Source organism: Procambarus clarkii, chromosome 25 (assembly GCF_040958095.1).
Source record: "Procambarus clarkii isolate CNS0578487 chromosome 25, FALCON_Pclarkii_2.0, whole genome shotgun sequence".
In the NCBI taxonomy this organism is placed as follows: Eukaryota; Metazoa; Arthropoda; class Malacostraca; order Decapoda; family Cambaridae; genus Procambarus; species Procambarus clarkii.
The window spans coordinates 28,106,820-28,130,282 of NC_091174.1; the positions used below are offsets into that span (position 1 = coordinate 28,106,820).

Here is a 23,463-nt window from a genome sequence, read left to right on the forward strand (position 1 = left end):
GACGCGAACAAGGGGACACAGGTGGAAGCTGAGTACCCAAATGAGCCACAGAGACGTTAGAAAGAACTTTTTCAGTGTCAGAGTAGTTAGCAAATGGAATGCATTAGGAAGTGATGTGGTGGAGGCTGACTCCATTCACAGTTTCAAATGTAGATATGATAGAGCCCAATAGGCTCAGGAATCTGTACACCAGTTGATTGACGGTTGAGAGGCGGGACCAAAGAGCCAGAGCTCAACCCCCGCAAGCACAATTAGGTAAGCACAATTAGGTAAGTACACACACACACACACACACACACATACACACACTCACACACACACACACACACACACACACACACACACACACACACACACACACACACACACACACACACACACACACACACACACACACACACATACACCGGGAGCTGGTCGGCCGAGCTGACAGCACGCTGGGCTCGTGAACCTGTGGTCCCGGGCTCGATCCCGGACGCTGGCGAGAAACGATGGGCAGAGTTTCTTTCACCCTACGCCCTGTTACCTAGCAGTAAATAGGTACCTGGGAGTTAGTCAGCTGTCACACGCTGCTTCCTGGGGTGTGTATGTGTGGTATGAAAAAAAAAGTAGTTAGTAACAGTTGATTGACATTTGAGAGGCGGGCCGAAAGAGCAGAGCTCAACCCCCGCAAACACAACTAGGTGAACACTAGATGAATACACTCCAAGGGCCGGTGGATGTGCGGACAGCACGCCGCTAATGTGATCCTGTGGTCCCAGGTTCGATTCCGGGCGCCGGCGAGAAACAATAGGCAGAGTTTCTTTCACCCTGATGCACTTGTTACCTAGCAATAAATAGGCACCTGAGAGTTACTCAGCTGTCACGGGCTGCTTCCTGGTGTGTGTGTGTGTGTGTGTGTGTGAGTGTGTGTGTGTGTGTGTGTGTGTGTGTGTGTGTGTGTGTGTGTGTGTGTGTGTGTGTGTGTGTGTGTGTGTGTGTGTGTGTGTGTGTAAGTGTGTGTGTGGCGTGGAAAAAACTAGTAGTTAGGTACAGTTGAATGACAGTTGAGAGGTGGGCCGAAAGAGCAGAGCTCAACCCCCGCAAGCACAACTAGGTGAATACACACACTCACAGGAAGCAGCTCCGCAACAGCTGTCTAAGTCCCAGGTACCTATTTACTGCTAGGTAACAGAAAATAGGTCATTCACCCTCATTCAGGGGTGAAAGAAACTTTGCCCATTTGTTTCTACCGTGTCCGGGAATTGAACCCGGGCCACAGAATTACGAGTCCTGCGCGCTGTCCGCTCAGCTACCAGACCCACACAAAGTGTGTGTGTGTGTGTATTCACCTATTTCTTCCAGCGGGATAGAGCATTGACTCTTGGATCCCCGCCTTTCTAGCCGTTGGTTGTTTAAAGCAATGACTTCCCACCAAACACACACCGAAACTACGACGTTGGTACAACGTTCGAACAAGTTTTAACACCTCCTAACCAGTTATAACAACCAATATAGCAAGTTGTAACAACGTTCTAATCCGTCATAAACACGTTACGCCAAGATGTAACAACTTTATTACAAGTTGTAACAAGCGGAAAATAGAGACAGTTTTGGTTTGTGTTTCCAGGGTTCTGTCCTATTTCCTTATCATATCTAATTAAAAAAATATAAATGAAATTTATTTTCACAACCTGCTCCTTTAGGTAATTTTGTTTTTCCCACTACTCCTACGCTAAATGAAAACTTTCTAAAATTATAATGTGTGTGTGTGTCCTTACCTAATTGTGCTTGCGGGGATGGAGCTTCGGCTCTTTGATCCCGCCTCTCATCAGTCAATCAACTCGTTTACAGATTCCTGAGCCCATTTGGCTCCATCATATTTACATTTGAAACTGTGTATGGATTCTACCTCCACCGCTTCACTGCCTAATTCATTCCACTTGTTAACTACTCTGACACTAAAAAAGTTCTTTAAAATGTCCCTGTGGCTCATTTGTGTACTCAGTTTTCACCTGTGTCCCCTTGTGCGTGTGCCACCTTTGTTAAACAGACTGTTTTTATCTACCCAATCAATTTTCAGAGAATTTTGTATGTGATTATCATGTCTCACTTAATTCTTCTGTTTTCCAGCGACGTAAGGTTTAGTTTCCGAAATCTCTTCTCGTAGCTCATACCCCTCAGTTCGGGTGCTAGTCTAGTGACATACCGTTGAACCTTTTCTAATGTAGTCTTGTGCTGTACTAGATACGACTCCGCATTGGAGCTGTATACTCAAGTATTGGTCTAACGTATATGGTGTATAAAGATCTAAATAATTCCTTACACAAATTTCTAAAGACTGGTCTAATGTTGGCCTACCTAGCAAATGCCGTGGATGATATCCTCTTGATGTGGGCTTTAAGGGACAGGTCCGATGTGATATCAACCCCCAGGTCTTCTCTCTCAATGATTCTTGAAGAATTCCATCTCCCAAATGGTACCTTGTTTCTAACCTCACGCTCCCTACACCTATCTTCATTACTTTACATTTATTAGAGTTAACCTTTAATAGCCTTTTGTTGGACAACAGCTTCAGTTTGTCCAGGTCAGTTGTTGCCTTATGCTGTCTTCACGCAAATATTGAGAGGTATGAGTCTATTTCATCTAGAAGATCATTTACATATATCAATAAATGAACAGATCCGAGTTCAGTACCCTGTGGGACTCTGGTGGTGAAATTTTGCCATTCCAAGGTCTCTTCCCTCACAGTAACTCTTTGCTTCTTTTTTTCTCCCTTATCTATTGGAGCACCTACCAGCCACTCCCACCGGTTTCTCCAACTTAAACACCTACCTAGTATGGGGATACTGTGTAAAAGGCTTTCCAACAATTGATATAAATGCAGTCTGCCCACCCTTATCTTTCTTGCCTAATCTTTGCCAATTGGTTGTGGAATTCTCGTTGACCATTGAGGCAAGATTTGCCATTACTGAATTCATGCTCGGGGTGAGTCGCAAAGTCCCTTCTCTACAGATATGTAACTAGATTTGTTCTCACGATCTTGCATGGTATATCTATGTTAGGGACACTGGCCTGTAGTTCAGTACCCCCTTATATGTCGTCTTTTTTGTAAATTGGGTTTACTTTAGCTCTCTTCCACATGTCTGGTAGGTGTCTTGTTTTCACTGACTTACTATACACCATGGAGAGTGGCAAGCAAGGTGCTTCTGCACATTCTTTTAGTATCGAAGGAGAGGTGCCGTCTGGTCCAACAGCCTTTCTCGCAGCCAGAGCCTACAGATGCCTTCTAACCTCTTCTCTGGTAATTTCGAACGCTTGCAAAACTGCCTCGTTTATTGCCACCTCTCTTATTTCAGGGACCTCTCCTCGTCTTTCTGTGAAGACCTGGATTCTCTTGTCGAGTTTTTCACGTACCTCTTTATCTTTCTCTATGTGCCTGTCCTTACCCGTTTTCAGTTTCATCACTTGTTCTTTCACTGTTGATTTCCTCATGATGTGACTATGGAGCAATTTTGGGTCGTTCTTGGCTTTATATGTTATGTAATTTTCATATTGTCTCTCTGCTCCTCTCCTCACACTGAGGTATTAATTCCTGGCCCCTCTGGTATCTCCCCTCTCCTCTTTGGCGTTCTGTTCCTTCTGTATTTCCTTCACACCTTTGTATTTAATTAATAGCCTTGCTTCCTCGCATGCCCAATTAATCCATGGATTCCTCTTTTGTGCTGTTTTTTTCTTTTGGACCGTGATAAATTTTGTTACTATTTCCTGAGACTTTTGTGTGACATAATCCATCATGTCTTGTTCAGACTTAGCTCTGAGTTCTGTATCCCATGGTATTTCTCTCAGGAATTTTCTCCTCTCCCCATAGTTTCCATTTCGGTATGTCATCCCTTTCTTTTGTGGTAATGGGGTGGGGGTGGGGAAGGAGAAGTACCCCTGACTCATCCAAATACTCAAATGTCAGTACACTGTGGTCCCTCATTCACATGGGGGCTTCCAACTTAACTTCCCACATGTCCAGCTCATTCAGGATGAATATCAGATCGAGTCTAGCTTGGTCATCTTCTCTCATTCTTGTGGATACATTGACGTTTTGGCTCAGGAAGTTTCTTGTTGCCACGTACAGTAGTTTACCTCTCCAGGTTTCTGGTCCTCCATGTGGGTCTCTATTCTTCTAGTCCATCTTCCCGTGGTTTGACCATTCTAGATCAATTTCGGGAATTGGTGGCTGAGTGGACAGCGCTCGGAGTTTGTAGTCCTAAGGGTCAGGGTTCTATCCCCGACGAAGGCGGAAAAAAATGGCAGTTTCTTTCACCTTGATGGTAAAACTATCATTTCTTTCTGGGTGCTTTCACCCTGTTTTACTGCTGTTCACCTAACAGTAAATATGTATCTGGGCGTTAAACAGCTACTATGGGCTGCTTCATGGGGATGTGTGTGTGAGTGAAAATTAGGATTAAGGACTTGCCCAGAACGTTATGAGTGCTAGTGTTTGTACAAGAATAAAAAAAACTCTTGTATATATATATATATATTGAAAAAAAATCCTTCAAGCAACAGTAGCTGCTCTCTCTATAATATTAATGGTAGCCACGTTGTTTCTATCATATTCCTGTTTAGGTCGTCTGTAATTTGGTGAGGTCTATATATAACTACTACTGTTGTTTTTTTGTTCTCCATTTGCCATGGTTCCTGTTATGTAGTCTCTGAACTCATCATAGCCTGGTATTGCCATCCTGTTAAAACTCCAGTCTTTTCTTATCAGGAGAGCCACTCCTCCAACTCCTCCTTCCCAGTCTTTCCTTATCAAATAGAGTTCCTATGGAATCACTGCAATTGTAATGACTTTTCTTAATTTTATCTCTGTGACTGCTATTATGTCTGAGTTTTCTTCTTGTGATCTTTCTCGACGTTCACCTGTTATATTTATGAACATGATTCTGAGTGTGATTTATTTGTGTGTGTGCTCACCTATTTATTCCAATAGGATCGAGCTTTAGTTCTTGAAACATGTCTTTCCATTAATAGTTTGTGTGACATAATGACTCCGAGCAATTTTTCTTTCTTATCTCCATTTTATATTATAAATGGATTCATCGTCTATAGCTTGTGCATACACTTCTTTTCTTTTCAGTCTTTTTTCCTACTACTCTTACGTTAAAAATATATTTTACAATCAATATAGTTTATCTTCCTGTAGCTTTCTTCAATTTCCTCTTGATTAATTAACTGGTAATCATTTTTAACATTTCTATTATAACTTGGTCAATCCTACTAAGTACCTTATATGTCTCTGTCATCTCTTCTTTCTCCATACTCTATTCTAGCGACGTTAGGTCTAGCTTTTTCAGGCTTTGCTCCTACCCCATCACTCTTAGTTTTTGGATGAGCCGATTTGAAAACCTGTTTTTGAGGTTGTGGATGCACGATGAGCCAGCATATTCTAGGACTCGTCTTACGTGCAGGTGCACTGATATAAATGTTTCACTAAAAAAAAAGAAGCTTGCATTTCTCGAAAGCTGTTCTGGATATTTTTTTCCCTTAATGTGTACCGTCCTCGTCACTTGTTCCCCTTTTCATCACTTTACACTTACTGATGTTAAATTTCGGATGCCATTTCTCGAACAAACTCAGCAGCTTCACTAAAGACTGTTTTGAGTATCTTACAACTTTCATCTTCCTCAACTCTTCTCATGAGTTTTGCATCGTCTGTGTACATCAACATTTAGTACTTAGCTCCCGAAGTTAGGTCATTAACATTAATATGAAATAGCAACAAACTTTAAGGGCCAGTCCGCCACTCGCCCTCTCACTGTGACTCTGACTACAGTTTACTAGGTACTCTCCCTTCCATTTCCGTCCCCGTCACATCCCAATTCCTTATCTTGATCCCTTCCAAGTGCTACATAGTTGTGATAGCTTGCTGCTTTCTCCTGATAGTTCCCTTCCCTTCTTCCATTTTAGTGGTCTTCCACTTCCTCCCCTCCCCCCCCCCTTTCACCTTATTATTGTGCAGTACTTTCTTTTGCAGAACCTTTTGTCAAAAAGTTTTAGCAGTGCAGAAATATGTGATCCAACTATCCATCTATGCCTTGTTTTTTCATATAATCTTTGAACTCCAGCAGATTCGTTAGGCATGATTTCCCTGACGGGTCTTAGAGGCAGAAAGGGGTCTGTTGGTCAGAGGGGGTTTGTGTGTGTGTGTGTGTACTCACCTATTTGTGTTTGCGGGGGTTGAGCTCTGGCTCTTTGGACCCGCCTCTCAACTGTCAATCAACTGTAGTACAGGTTCCTGAGCCTATTGGGCTCTATCATATCTACACTTGAAACTGTGTATGGAGTCAGCCTCCACCACATCACTGCCTAATGCATTCCATTTGTCAACTACTCTGATACTAAAAAAATGCTTTCAAATATCTCTGTGGCTCATTTGGGCACTCAGTTTCCACCTGTGTCCCCTAGTGTGTGTGCCCTTTGTGCTAAATAGCCCGTCGTTATCTACCCTGTCAATTCCTCTGAGAATCTTGAATGTGGTGATCATATCCCCCTAACTCTTCTGTCTTCTAGCGACGTGAGGTTTAATTCCCGTAGTCTCTCCTCGTAGCTCATACCTCTCAGCCCGGGTACTAGTCTGGTGGCAAACCTTTGAACTTTTTCCAGTTTGGTCTTATGCTTGACTAGATATGGACTCCATGCTGGGGCTGCATACTCCAGGATTGGTCTGACATATGTGGTATACAAAGTTCTGAATGATTCCTTACACAAGTTTCTGAATGCCGTTCTTATGTTGGTCAGCTTGACATATGCAGCTGATGTTATCCTCTTGATATGGGCTGCAGGAGACAGGTCTGGCTTGATATCAACCCCCAAGTCTTTTTCTCTCTCTGACTCTTGAAGAATTTCATCTCCCAGATGATATCTTGTATCTGGCCTCCTGCTCCCTACACCTATCTTCATTACATTACATTTGCTTGGGTTAAACTCTAACAACCATTTGTTCGACCATTCCTTTAGTTTGTCTAGATCTTCTTGAAGCCACAAGCAGTCCTCCTCTGTCTTAATCCTTCTCTTAATTTTGGCATCGTCAGCAAACTTTGAGAGGAATGAGTCTATACCCTACGGGAGATCGTTCACGTATATCAGAAACAGGATTGGACCGGGTACAGAGCCCTGTGGGACTCCACTGGGGACTTCACGCTAATCTGAGGTCTCACCCCTCACTGTAACTCTCTGCTTCCTATTGCTTAGGTATTCCCTTATCCACTGGAGCACTTTACCAGTTACTCCTGCCTGTCCCTCCAGCTTATGTACCAGCCTTTTATGGGGGACTGTATCAAAGGCTTTCCGACAGTCCAAAAAAATGCAGTCTGCCCAGACTTCTCTTTCTTGCCTAATCTTTGTCACCTGATCGTAGAATTCTATTAACCAAGTAAGGCAAGATTTACCCTCCCTGGACCCATGTTGGCAATTTGTCATGAAGCCCCTTCTCTCCAGATGTGTCACTAGATATTTTCTCACGATCTTCTCCATCACCTTGCATGGTATACAAGGTAAGGACACTGGCCTGTAGTTTAGTGCCTCTTGTCTGTCACCCTTTTTGTATATTGGGACCACATTAGCTGCCTTCCACACTATGGAGAGTGGCAAGCAGAGTACTGCTTGCCACTCTTTCAATACCCATGGTGACATCACGTCTGGACCAACAGCCTTTCTCACATCCAGATCCAACAGGTGTCTCTTGACCTCATCTCTCATAATTTCGAACCCTTCCAAGGCCGCCTGGTTTACTGCCCCCTCTCCTAGCGCAGTGACCTCACCATGTTCTATTGAGAAGACCTCCTGGAACCTCTTGTTGAGTTCCTCACACACCTCTTTGTCATTCTCTGTATACCTGTCCTCGCCTGTTCTACGTTTCATTACCTGTTCTTTCACCGATGTTTTCCTCCTGATGTAAATGTGGAGTAGCTTTGGAACGGTTTTGGCTTTGCTTGCTATATCATTTTCATAATTTTTCTCTGCTTCCTTTCTCACACTAACATACTCATTCCTGGTTCTCTGGTATCCCTCTCTGCTTTCTGGTGTTCTGTTATTTCGGAAGTTCCTCCACGCCCTTTTGTTCAGTATCTTTGTTTCCATACATGCCCTATTATACCATGGATTCTTCTTTTGCTTCTCGGATTTTTCCCTTTGGGCCGGGATAAACCTGTTTACTGCCTCCTAACACTTTTGGGTGACATAGTCCATCATGTCTTGTACCGACTTAGCTCTGAAGTCTGTATCCCATGGTATATCTCTTAGGAAACTTCTCATCCCCTCATAATTCCCCTTTCGGTATGCCAGTCTTTTGTTTTCTAGTTCTTTTTTGAGGGAGATAAGTCCTAGCTCTACCAAGTACTCAAAGAACAATACACTGTGATCACTCATTCCTAAGTGTGCTTCCATCTTAACCTTCCTTATATCCCACTCATTAAGTGTAAATATCAGATCAAGCATAGCTGGTTCATCTTCTCCTCTCATTCTTGTCGGTCCCTTGATATGCTGGCAAAGAAAGTTTCTTGTTGCCGCGTCCAGCAGCTTAGCCCTCCATGTATCTGGTCCTCCATGCGGGTCTCTGTTCTCCCAATCAATCTTCCTGTGGTTGAAATCCCTCATGATTAGTAGTCCAGTGAGTGTGTGTGTGTGTGTGTGTGTGTGTGTGTGTGTGTGTGTGTGTGTGTGTGTGTGTGTGTGTGTGTGTGTGTGTGTGTGTGTGTGTGTGTGTGTGTGTGTGTGTGTGTGTGTGTGTGTGTGTGTGTGTGTGTGTGTGTCTGTGTGAGTGTGAGTGTGTGTGTGTGTTTATGTACAAGTATCGGTATATATATATATATATATATATATATATATATATATATATAGAGAGAGAGAGAGAGAGAGAGAGAGAGAGAGAGAGAGAGAGAGAGAGAGAGAGAGAGAGAGAGAGAGAGAGAGAGAGAGAGAGACAGCGAGAGAGAGAGAGAGAGAGAGAGAGACAGCGAGAGAGAGAGAGGTATTGTATCTGCAAATGCGTTTTATGTTTATTAGAATATGTAATTTATTCGTGTATTAACTGTCAAAAATGTTGAAATGCTTTCTAGAACCTAAATATTGTTGTAAAACTTTAATACCTAACGTCATGAGCAACGAAGCACAGATCAACAAAAAATGAATATTACCCGTCGCAAACACAAGCTTAAAGAGATTAAAAACTATTAAATCGCAGCGTAAACACATGCAAACGACCCCTGACACGGCTGAAAGTTTGGAAATCAGCGTCTGTCAACCACTCTAAACGCCCTTAAGAAAGCTCTCAATATAAGCCTACCGCCCGGCCGCCAATTTACGGCCTTCTCGCCCTAAAGCTCTTGAATAATAAAGGTCATTATAGCTAACGCAGCCGCCGCCCCTCTGTGTTTTACGAGGCAGTTTTTTTTAGCGCGCCAACTTTTAAAGAGCTTAGGTAACTCCCTGGGATCATGTGCTCGGTGGCCCAGTCGCCCCAACTCTCTCCTCTTATCACCAGCGTATGAGACCTGCTTCTCTCACTAGGTTTAAACTTCTAAAAAAAGCTGAAAAAAATGGTTTTAATAAGACTTGTAGATGTTTTTAGCGTGTCTTATTATACGCTTATTTATTTATAAGGCTCATAGTAAAGGCATATATATATTTCCTAGATGAAATAATATTATTACTGTCAAATTATATAACATTTATTTCTTCATTTGCTTTATTTGTTTGCTGACATAAAGAAATGTTATCCGTTACTGAGTTGGTCTGATCTACAGACCAACTATGGTCTGGCCTTATCTATTGCTTTGATCTACAAATAAATGTTATTAATTTAATTTCAAGAGTGAAAATTGTTCTTCAGAAATACCGAAATATACTAAGTTACAATTTAACATAATTAAAGCCATAATTAAGCTCTATTATGATCATTATAGTTAAATATGTATTGCAAGATAACCATAAAACTATAGGAACTTATGGTATAATCAACATAACTATTCCACGTTGGTGTATAACCACATAATGATAACAAGTTGTGGTACAGCCACCATAATTAACGCATTACATGAAATAAATACGAAGAACATCTCAAGTGAATTAATTTTATACAAACTCTGTTAACAAAATTTAATATAAATTTTTTTTAATGTGCTCACAGTGACAGTCTAAAGCAATATACGTGAAAATTCCTTCAGTTTAACTCTGTAAAAAAAAATTATACATAGGCCGTAAACAATATTCATATTTATATATATATATATATATATATATATATATATATATATATATATATATATATATATATATATATATATATATATATATATATGTTCTTGTCTTGTCCTTACTCTCATGGTGGGTAGAGTAAATAGTTCCGTGATTTGGGTGTTCATGGTAGGTCGCTCTATTCTTATGAAAGAATAGAGTGACCATAGCATAAGAATAGCATAAGAATAGAGCGACCTACCATGAACACCCAAATCACGGAACTATTTACTCTACCCACCATGAGAGTAAGGACAAGACAAGAACATATCGATGCCAATATATATATATATATATATGTTGTTAATATGACCGAAAAAGAAAGATTAATAATTCTAACACTAATTTTCTCAATATTTCTTATGTTTCTTTTTATTGTCGATGGTAATAGATAAATCAATTCTCCAAAATTCATTTTTATTTCTAGTCTGACGCGACGCTTGAACGCGTTTCGTAATAACTTATTACATTTTCAAAGACTTTAGTTTACACACACACAACTGTAACCTGAAAACACTAAACAAAGTTTTACTTAATGCTAACATTAAACAGCTTGTCTTATATACTCGCAGTTGGGTGAGGTGATATGTTGCAACAGTTTTGCATGAGGTGAACAAACGTTTTACCAACACAAGACAGAACACGGTGCAATGGGTATAAATTGGATAAATGAGAGGGAAGAATGGAAGTAACTGCAAAGGGCCTATTGACTCATACTTCCTCTTGATGCTTCTATATTGGTACGGAGTCTTGAAGTGGGTAGAATATAGTTGTGCATTAATTGGCTGTTGATTGTTGGTGTTGACTTCTTGATGTGTAGTGCCTCGCAGATGTCAAGCCGCCTGCTATCGCTGTATCTATCGATGATTTCTGTGTTGTTTGTTAAGATTTCTCTGGTGATGGTCTTGTTGTAGGCAGTGATTATATTTTCCTTAATGGAACCCTGTTGCTTATGGATTGTTAATCGTGTGGAAAGAGATGATGTTGTTGTCTTGCCTATATACTGAGTTCTCTGGGGCTTACAGTTCCCAAGTGGGCATTTGAAGGCATAGACGACGTTGGTCTCTTTTAAGGCGTTCTGCTTTGTGTCTGGAGAGGTTTTCATGAGTAGGTTGGCCGTTTTTTTGGCTTTATAGCAAATCGTCAATTTTATCTTCTGATTTTTGTCTGTAGGGATAACGTTCCTATCAACAATATCTTTCAGGACCCTTTCCTCTGTTTTATGAGCTGTGGAAAAGAAGTTCCTGTAAAAAAGTCTAATAGGGGGTATAGGTGTTGTGTTATTTGACTCTTCAGAGGTTGCATGGCGTTTCACTTTACTTTTTATGATGTCTTCAACGTAACCGTTAGAGAAAACGTTATTGACTAGGACTCTCCTTACCCTACAGAGTTCTTCATCTACTTCTTTCCATCCTGAACTGTGGCTTAGAGCACGGTCGACGTAAGCGTTGACAACACTCCTCTTGTACCTGTCTGCGCGGTCACTATTAGCATTGAGGCACATTCCTGTGTTTGTTTTTTTAGTGTAGACTCCACCTGCCAAAAGTTGTTGGGGAATACAAACCTGGGTATGATTATGGAAATGTCAAGACCCACAAGCCTGGAAACCCACTTCGGCCAATCATCAGCCAGATACCCATACCCACATACAGACTGGCTAGGCGACTCAACAGGTTGCTGACTCCTTACGTACCCTGTGCTTTAAGCTTGAAGTCTCCCAAGGAATTTGTCGACTTACTGCGGGGAGCACGGGCCACGGGGATAATAGCCTCGTTGGATGTGGAGTCACTATTTACCAACGTACCTGTGGATGAGACAACCGGGATGATAGCAGACAGAGTGTATCGTGACCCCGGCTTGCACTCCTTTTGACATGCCAGAAAGCATACAGAGGAAATTACTCCAAGAATGCACTAAAGAGGCACCTTTTGTGTGCCCAGATGTGCACATGTTGAAGCAAGCAGATGGGGTCGCCATGGGCTCTCCCCTAGGTGTACTGTTTGCGAACTTCTACATGGGAAATCGAGCAGAGGGTCTTAGTTGACATGGACTTGAAACCAGCCATATACTGCAGGTATGTTGACGACATTTTTTCACAGGTACCTGATTCCAGATGTCTGCAGCAGCTGAAGGAGGCATTTGAGCAGAGTTCTGTGTTGAGTTTCACGTACGAGATGGAGAACAATGGGAAGCTGCCCTTTCTGAATGTAACAGTCAGGGAAAGGAGCGGAGGCTTCCATACTGCAGTATAAACCAAAGAAACAAACATAGGAATGTGCCTCAATGCCAATAGTGACTGCCCAGACAGGTACAAGAGGAGTGTTGTCAACGCTTATGTCGACTGTGCTCTAAGCCACAGCTCAGGATGGAAAGAAGTCGATGAAGAGCTCTGAAGGGTAAGGCAAGTCCTAGTCAATAACAGCTTCTCTAACGGTTTCGTTGAAGACATCATAAACATAAAAAAAAGGTAAAACGCCATGCAACTACTGAAGAGTCAACAAACACAACACTTGTATCCCCAATTATATTATTTTACAGAAACTTCTTATCGACTGCTCATAAAACAGAGGAAAGGGTCCTGAAAGGTATTGTTGATAGGAACGTCATCCTTACAAACAAAAATCAGAAACTACAATTGATAAATTATTATAAAACTAAATAAACAGCCAATCTACTTATGAAAAACTCCCTAGACACCAAGTAGAACGCTTTGAAGGAGACCAACGTCGTCTATGTCTTTAAATACCCATAAGGGGGCTGTAAGCACCAAAGAACTCAGAATATAGGGAAGACAGCAACGTCTCTTTCTAGGCGACTAACAATGCATAAGCAACAGGGAGCCATCAAGAAACACATAATCTCTTCTCACAACTGGACCATCACCAGAGAAATCTTAACAAACAACACAGAAATCATCGATAGGTACGGCGATAGCAGGCGGCTTGACATCAGCGAGGCACTACACATCAAAAAGTCAACACCAGCAATCAACAGCCAATTAATGCACAACTATATTCTACCTACTTCAAGACCCCGAACCAATATGGAAGCAGCAAGAGGAAGTATGGGCCAATAGACCTTCTGCAGTTACTTCCATTCATATGTTCACTTATCCAATTTATACCCATTGTTTCGTGTTCTGTCTTGTGTTTGTCACCTCACCCAAAACTTTTGTACTATGTCACCTCATCCAATAGTGTATTAACACGAAGAATTTGTGTAAATTAAGTCTTTAAAAATGTAATACGAATTACGAAACGCGTTCAGGCGTCAAACAATTAAAAAATTAATTTCGGAGAATTGTTATTTTTATTACCACCGACAGTGAAGAAAAACATAAGAAATATTGAGAAGATTCGTGTTAGAATTATTAATCTTACCTTTTCGGTCATATTCAACAACATATGTTTACAAGAAAGACTGCTACCAAAATATACTAATATTAAAAGGCTGTATATATGTATACGTACAAGTATTCGCTTCTCCTACCACCCAACATTATATTATTTATGTTGTACACTTTATTATATATAACTTTTTCTCATTTTTTCTCTTGCAGCACGCCAGTGGCCCAAGCTATAGCCGGATACCTTCTTGTAGTGAGCTTCGTAACGCACCTAGTGAACCCATCTCCCACTCCCTCCATGACCCAGCCCCAGTGCCACACCGGATCACCCATGTCACACGCCATCTCCCCTCTGCCACACTGCGTCTCCCGTCACCGGCGACAGAGAAACACGGTAGCTGTGGCGCAGCGGGACAGCGTGCGTGAGGAGGGGAAAATAGAACTAATAGAAGAAAGGGATAACGAACGGGGAACAGACAAAAATGAATGATTCGAGGCTCGGTGGACGAGTGTAGGTAGTGTTGGGAGCAGCTCGGTTTGCTTCTTCTGTATATATAGAGACAAGGCTGGTGTTGTGATCCTGGGAGCAGGCGAGTAACGGGATGGTGTTCATGACCTTATCCCGTATATTTGTGTTCTTCAAGAGGTTCTGATGATGATGTGTGACTAGGGCACGAAGGCAGTTGTTCCGGGATACGTCACGCTGTGTTAAACATTAGAGTTTAAAATATCGCAAAATCTAAAGTTATTAAGAAAATTCCTGTAAATACAATGACAGAAAAATTCAGTTAAGAACTAGCGGCACATTCTATGTGTAAGAGATAAGAAAAATCAGAAAGAAGGTGAAAATTCTATACTAAACTAACAAGGTTCGTGTTAAAAAAAATTTGCTTGCTTAATTAACTGGTAAATATTATTCTCAATGTACATATAAGTTTTACACAGTGACGCTCCTTACCAGTGTAGTCTGTTCATGATTGATACAGGTTAGACAAGGATGCAGGCAATATATATATATATATATATATATATATATATATATATATTGGTGTATACTGGCAGCAGGTTTTCTTTCAAACATGTTTCATTGAATATGACCGCATATTCTGTATTTATTATTTTCTGGTTTAGGGCTTCTATCCCTCTAACTATTTTCTTAGCATCAGGGCTTAATTGAAATAGGAGTTCTCCAAAACTCATTTTCGTACTTTTAAGGTGAAGAAAAGAAGTGATTTACTATAGAGTGTATTACACTTATTTGTATAATTTGCACGACGTTTCGAACCTCCATGGTTCATTCTCAAGTGAACAGATCTTACAATACTAGTTGATTTTATACCCGCATTAGGTCAGGTGATAATACAATGAAGGTGAAAACATGGGGGGATACATAAGGGAGCTGCATAGGGGCTGCAGAAGGCTTATTGGCCCATACGAGGCATCTCCTATCTAAACACAAAGATTAATCCAGTGTAATTGGCCTGTTATGTTGGACATTGTCTTCTGTGTTGGCATCGATATGTTCTTGTCTTGTCCTTACTCTCATGGTGGGTAGAGTAAATAGTTCCGTGATTTGGGTGTTCATGGTAGGTCGCTCTATTCTTATGTGAATTGCCTCAAGAATTTGTGATCTTCTTGAATCTTGGGTTTTGTCTATTATGCAAGTATTCTTGTTCAACATTTCTCTTGTTAGAGTAATGTCATGGGCTTGTCTCATGTGATTCCTAGGGGCACCAGATTGAAGATGGCATGTCAAACGCCTCGTCAGCTTGGTCGACGTCATACCTATGTACTTACATTGAAGGTTACATCCTTCGTGGGGGCAAGTGTACATGTATACAACGCTTGACTGCTGTAGAGGGTTCTCCGTCGGCTTCGGGCTGTTTTTGATAAGGAGTTCGGAAGTCTTCTTGGTTTTGTAGAATATTATCAGGTGAACAAAATTAGCGACATCCTAAGTGACGACTCCAAATTTCAACGAATCACGAGGAACCCCGTAGAAGACCTTAAGCGGAAAGTAAACAAAACAATTACAGCAATCAACGCAAAGAAAGGTAGTGTGCATTTCAATAAACTTCAAGGCGACTATGGCTTAGGATATGCCTACGGCAATGTTAAGACGCATAAACCAGGTAACCCACTACGCCCTATAATCAGCCAAATACCAACCCCAACTTATCACCTGGCAAAGAAACTCAATGAACTCCTAACTCCATACACTCCAAGTAAGTTTAGTCTACAATCATCAGCAGATTTCCTAGAATTGATCAAATCTACCCAGCCCGATGGAATCATCGCTTCCCTGGACGTTGAATCCCTTTTTACCAACGTCCCAGTCGACACAACCATAGGAATGATACTGGACAGAGTATACAGAGACGAGAGCACCCCCAAATTAGACATACCTGAGCCACACTTGAAAAGTCTTCTCGAAGCATGTACAAAGAAAGCCCCTTTCATCAGTCCACAAGGAGACATGTATTTACAAATAGACGGAGTAGCAATGGGCTCCCCCTTAGGAGTTTTATTTGCTAATTTTTATATGGGAACCATCGAAGATAGGGTCTTCAGTAGCAGACAAAAACCAACTTTATACTGCCGTTATGTAGATGACATATTCGTAATAGTAAAAGACTCAGATGAACTAATTGACCTAAAAAGACACCTAGAGAGAGAGTCAGTACTCCGATTTACACATGAAAATAGTGAAAATAACAGTCTGCCATTCTTGGATGTACTAATAACAAAAACAGGAACCTCTTTAAGCACCAACGTATATACCAAGCCCACCAACATAGGATTATGCCTGAACGGTAGAAGCGAGTGCCCCCAAAGATACAAAGCCAGTGTTCTCAATGCTTATATTCGTCGAGCGCTTACCCACTGCTCTGAATGGAGCAACGTGAGTAGAGAGTTTGAAAGAGTAACTCAGGTATTGGTGAACAACGGATATAGCAACGCGGAAATAAACGCTGCTATAAGAAGACACTTGGACCGTTGGTATAATTCAGAACCTAGAACAGAAACCACAACACCCCCAATAAAATTATATTACAAATCAACCATGCACAGTGAACATATAAAAGAGGAAAGAATAATGAAAGAAATAATCCGTAAAGGAGTAAAAAGCACTACTCCTAACCAAAACATAAACCTGATAATATTCTACAAAACCAAGAAGACTTCCGAACTCCTTATCAAAAACAGCCCGAAGCCGACGGAGAACCCTCTACAGCAGTCAAGCGTTGTATACATGTACACTTGCCCCCACGAAGGATGTAACCTTCAATGTAAGTACATAGGTATGACGTCGACCAAGCTGACGAGGCGTTTGACATGCCATCTTCAATCTGGTGCCCCTAGGAATCACATGAGACAAGCCCATGACATTACTCTAACAAGAGAAATATTGAACAAGAATACTTGCATAATAGACAAAACCCAAGATTCAAGAAGATTACAAATTCTTGAGGCAATTCACATAAGAATAGAGCGACCTACCATGAACACCCAAATCACGGAACTATTTACTCTACCCACCATGAGAGTAAGGACAAGACAAGAACATATCGATGCCAACACAGAAGACAATGTCCAACATAACAGGCCAATTACACTGGATTAATCTTTGTGTTTAGATAGGAGATGCCTCGTATGGGCCAATAAGCCTTCTGCAGCCCCTATGTATCCCCCCATGTTTTCACCTTCATTGTATTATCACCTGACCTAATGCGGGTATAAAATCAACTAGTATTGTAAGATCTGTTCACTTGAGAATGAACCATGGAGGTTCGAAAAGTCGTGCAAATTATACAAATAAGTGTAATACACTCTATAGTAAATCACTTCTTTTCTTCACCTTAAAAGTACGAAAATGAGTTTTGGAGAACTCCTATTTCAATTAAGCCCTGATGCTAAGAAAATAGTTAGAGGGATAGAAGCCCTAAACCAGAAAATAATAAATACAGAATATGCGGTCATATTCAATGAAATATATATATATATATATATATATATATGCAATTGACGATCACAAAACACTGATCATTTTATGCGGAAAATCCACAGAGAAATATGAAATGAGGTGAACGTTTCGGCTTTGTTAAAGCCTTTGTCAACACCAGACTGACTAAGGAGAAGGGAGAAGGGGGGAAGATATATAGGCCGACACCTGACCACCCCATCCCAAGGGTTGGTCAGGTGTAATTAACCAAAAACAGGTATAGCTTAGCTTAGAACGGTCAAAGAGGATTAAGCGGTCAGAGAATAAGGATGAAAGATTAAAGAAAAGCCTCATGAACACACAATATATGAATATACAATTATAATGAGACATTGTAAGCCTCTCTATCAGAGTTGTTTCTTAAACTGTTGTGCAATATTATAACTTAAAAATGGATCAAGTTTGTACATTCCAGTACTAACATTAAGAAGATTTGGACACTGACTGATTAGAGCAGACTCAATCAAATTCCGTTCCACGAAATCCCCACAATTGGTAATGCTTTTTGCCCCATTCCAGTTAATATTGTGATCGCATAAACTCGTATGTAGATACAATGCATTAGACGTTTGGGCAGTTCTAATACTATAAGCATGTTGTGACAACCGCAATTGTAAGGACTTTCCTGTTTGTCCAAGGTACACAGAATCACAATCATTGCAGGGAATCGAATACACACAACCTGCTGTATCAGGGGAGTTTTTTATTAAATTGGATTTGATCGTACTATTAGTGAACACCAAATTTATATTAAGTTTCTTAAAAATCAGAGACAATTTTTCAAGTCCACTCGCATAAGGTACCACCAATGAGTTAATAATTTTTGGTTTCGCTTTAGGGACGTGATTATAAAACGTACGCTTGGCTTGTACAAACTAGAAATCCAAAAACCTCTTAGGATATTGTAAACTCTTCCCAATTTCATATATTTTAGCAATCTCTTCATCAAAAAACTCAGGGCTGCAAACCCTCAAAGCTCGTAGAAACATTCCTGAAAATACTGCCTGTTTAACTTTACTATGATGATTTGAATAAAAATGAACATACGACCCCACGTTGGTAGGTTTCCTATACACATTAAATTTGAACTTTCTAGTGACTCTGAATCATAATGTCCAAAAACGGAAGAGTACCATTCTCCTCAGTCTCACAAGTGAATTTTATTGAAGGTACCAAAGAATTGAGTTCATTAAGAAAAACTATCTGGTCTTTGTCTGTTACGGCCCTCTCGGGACGCAACGGGGTTCTTACTCTGATGTCGTTAGAGGAAGATATATATATCCGACCCCAAGCCAGTAGAGGCTTTCAAGGGATGCGATCCGTGACGCAAGTAACTTAAAAGGGAGTAGGGAAAGAAAGCTAAGAACTTAATATAATATAATGTTCACCATCACCATTTAAATATATAAAAGTAAAACGTACACAAGGGGGAGGGGTATTAACACTTTACAAAGGGGATCAACACTGTAGTCTTCTGCTGGAGACTATGGATCCTCGAAGCTAGGTGCTGAGTCCGCGGTGCTTTCTTCGTGGCCTCAAGACGTGTCCTCTGAGAACGCCGAGCCTACCCTGGCCACAGGTCAGCCACTACACAGGTCCACTGGGGGCACCGTCGTGGAGGCCGTCAACCACACGTCCAGCAGGTCTGCTGGCAGGTACTGAGCCACCAAGGCTGGTACGGCCACTCCACGAACGATAAAAGGGGTACGCCCTAGACAGGAGTCTCGTGTGATATCACCAATCACCCTCCTGTCCTCAATACCCCAGTGGATTATCGTCTCCAACCGTCGGTCCCGGGTAAATCCTTTCACTGCCACTCCACTGGCAGGCTTAACACACCACAGTGTTCTTCCGGGGGGACGACGTCTCAACAGCTGCAGCAAACTTCACAGTATGGAGACTGGTTGCCTCGGGTAGACTGACTCCACCTTCAACACAATGGTCCCAGGTCGGCTCTGTAAGCAGACACGTCATCAATAACTGGGACACTAATACACCACACTCACAGGCTCAAATACTAACACCTGACGCATCCAGTCCATAGATGGCGCTGTCGTCGGAGCACCACCTCACCAGAGGTCAGGAGCGGCGGTGTTGAGCGCTGAACCAGACTGGAAACTGGTCCTCGAGGCCAGTACACGCTGTCCTCACTAGGTGTCGTCGTTCGTTTGGCGGGGGTTTCGGGAGCTGACCCACAGATGGCGTGTTTGTCACTGCTCCAGGCTCGGACGCTGGATCCGGGTTCGTAACATTGTCACACGGCCATAAGCACAAAATATCATCAACATACCTATACCAAACCACATTAGCCGGGATAATCCTGGATAAGATTTTTGTTTCAAAGAATTCCATATACAAATTGCTTAAAACTGGGGACAGGGGATTGCCCATCGCCATACCAAATGTTTGTTTGAAAAATTTTCCATTAAAACTAAAATAATTGTCTTTTATACACAATTTAATAAGTTCCAATACTTTATTGGTCTGCAATAAACTAAAGTTCCTGTTGATGATCTGTTAGAATTTCTACGTGAGGAACTGCCTAAATATAATTTGAGCTTGCAGACCAATAAAGTATTGGAACTTATTAAATTGTGTATAAAAGACAATTATTTTAGTTTTAATGGAAAATTTTTCAAACAAACATTTGGTATGGCGATGGGCAATCCCCTGTCCCCAGTTTTAAGCAATTTGTATATGGAATTCTTTGAAACAAAAATCTTATCCAGGATTATCCCGGCTAATGTGGTTTGGTATAGGTATGTTGATGATATTTTGTGCTTATGGCCGTGTGACAAAGACCAGATAGTTTTTCTTAATGAACTCAATTCTTTGGTACCTTCAATAAAATTCACTTGTGAGACTGAGGAGAATGGTACTCTTCCGTTTTTGGACATTATGATTCATAGAGTCACTAGAAAGTTCAAATTTAATGTGTATAGGAAACCTACCAACGTGGGGTCGTATGTTCATTTTTATTCGAATCATCATAGTAAAGTTAAACAGGCAGTATTTTCAGGAATGTTTCTACGAGCTTTGGGGGTTTGCAGCCCTGAGTTTTTTGATGAAGAGATTGCTAAAATATATGAAATTGGGAAGAGTTTACAATATCCTAAGAGGTTTTTGGAATTCTCGTTTGTTCAAGCCAAGCGTACGTTTTATAATCACGTCCCTAAAGCGAAACCAAAAATTATTAACTCATTGGTGGTACCTTATGCGAGTGGACTTGAAAAATTGTCTCTGATTTTTAAGAAACTTAATATAAATTTGGTGTTCACTAATAGTACGATCAAATCCAATTTAATAAAAAACTCCCCTGATACAGCAGGTTGTGTGTATTCGATTCCCTGCAATGATTGTGATTCTGTGTACCTTGGACAAACAGGAAAGTCCTTACAATTGCGGTTGTCACAACATGCTTATAGTATTAGAACTGCCCAAACGTCTAATGCATTGTATCTACATACGAGTTTATGCGATCACAATATTAACTGGAATGGGGCAAAAAGCATTACCAATTGTGGGGATTTCGTGGAACGGAATTTGATTGAGTCTGCTCTAATCAGTCAGTGTCCAAATCTTCTTAATGTTAGTACTGGAATGTACAAACTTGATCCATTTTTAAGTTATAATATTGCACAACAGTTTAAGAAACAACTCTGATAGAGAGGCTTACAATGTCTCATTATAATTGTATATTCATATATTGTGTGTTCATGAGGCTTTTCTTTAATCTTTCATCCTTATTCTCTGACCGCTTAATCCTCTTTGACCATTCTAAACTAAGCTATACCTGTTTTTGGTTAATTACACCTGACCAACCCTTGGGATGGGGTGGTCAGGTGTCGGCCTATATATCTTCCCCCCTTCTCCCTTCTCCTTAGTCAGTCTGGTGTTGACAAAGGCTTTAACAAAGCCGAAACGTTCACCTCATTTCATATTTCTCTGTGGATTTTCCATATATATATATATATATATATATATATATATATATATATATATATATATATATATATATATATATATATATATATATATATATATATATATATATATATATATATATATATATATATATGAGTATGTGTGTGTGTGACAGAAAGGTCTGCAAAACGCGCGAGCCAAGAATCACTAAGAACTCTTTGGGACCAGGCCACGATTCGAACCCCCGCTGTCGGGATCATCTTATGACGTACATGGTATTATAACCACCACACCAATAGACATCTCTTGGTGTAATGGATTTATTTCATATTCATATTTCTATTCATATTAGAAAAATCATAATATCATAATATATGATCATATTTCTCTGTGGATTTTCCGCATATATATATATATATATATATATATATATATATATATATATATATATATATATATATATATATATATATATATATATATATATATATATATATATATATATATATATATATATATATATATATATGCGGTAAAATTCTTCTTCAATCCTGCCTATTAAATGCCTATCATATATGATTAGATATTAGGTAAACTACATATATGTACTTCTGATGTCTAAATGAAATTTCGCTCATGTATATAAAAATACATATGACCAATTGTTAATTTATCAGAAATGCTGAAACAATAAGGATATTTATTCCTCACTACACACACAGCCCTGACCCACCATCTGCTATCATAAGGTTCAATTATATATATATACACATATGCTGTAAATCCATCATCAATATTTATCTTATTATTTATTTCAAGTGAGATATTGTAGAAAGAATTTGTGTAAAACAAAATGTACGGATGAATAAGGTAAATTTGGTGAGAAGTGAAGTTGTACTTTAGACTTGTATATAGTGGTAGAGTAGTAACAAACTTGAATTCTGCAAAACAATTTGAAGAGAAAATGAAACAACACTTTATAGTCAATTGAAAAGTTATTCATCCTCAACACCAAGTGAATGAGAGAGAGCTCATTACCCTGTTTGTCGAAGTTGATTGTTTTTGCAATATAATGTAAAGTTTTGAATATATGCATAGACGCAAAAGAATGATATATACACAACTACCAATGTACCGAGCTTTGTAAACAGACTGTGTGGGGTGTTATGAACACGCTAGTTCTATTTCAAGGGTATTGTGTGATCTGAAATGTTTGGACCAGAGTATATTTGACGATAAGGGATGTGTTTGTATTAAAAAGAACATTTTAGATGAGCTAAATGGTATTTACTCGCTCAGTATGTGATGTCAGAGGTGTTCCATTACTGCTGGGCGCTGGCAGTAACGGAACAGTTACATCCCAGCGCCCTCTCTCTTCGCAGTTCATACCAGAACCTGTTCAGCTCATCAAGAATGTCTTTTCTTTCTCAAGCACCTGATATAGAAGTGTGTTCCAGAAAAGCTACTGCTAGAATATGTATTCCTTAAGTAATCACATTTTGGATCGAGCACAAGATTAGCGTGGATTGTGCATGACTTTTATTGATATGAAGCATTATTTGTTGCTGATAAATTGAGTGTTGTTATTACACACCAAATGGATTCGTCTGATTCCACGGAACCATTAACTCTGAAACTCTTCAAACCGATATTTGAACAATGGAAGCAATGGTTACCCTGCCCATTTCACCCTGAAAGAAGGTGAAAGCTAGTTTCATTACAGAGTCATTGGAAGATAAAAAAAAAAAAACGTGCATTTGCAGAGACAACTGCAATGTTCGTCTTGTTGCGCCACTTTCCTCTAAGTCGCTGACTCCAAGAATCAATTCTAGCATGAAGCGCTAAATACCAGGCAGTAAATCGCTACACTTACTACTACTTCAGTACTAGAAGGCGCTGTACATTAGATATGAAGCCT

General features: G+C 40.3%; 1 protein-coding gene across 1 annotated transcript in view; it reads left to right on the plus strand.

The window, feature by feature from the left end:
• Window positions 1–15,033, plus strand: part of LOC123753543 (carbonic anhydrase-related protein 10-like) — a 279,994-nt gene extending 264,961 nt beyond the window's left edge. The window contains exon 6 of the mRNA XM_069331362.1: window positions 13,832–15,033. Coding sequence (XP_069187463.1) covers window positions 13,832–13,854 — 23 coding nt within the window. The 3' untranslated portion in view covers window positions 13,855–15,033. The remainder of the gene's footprint in view (window positions 1–13,831) is intronic.
• The last annotated feature ends 8,430 nt before the right edge of the window (window positions 15,034–23,463 follow it).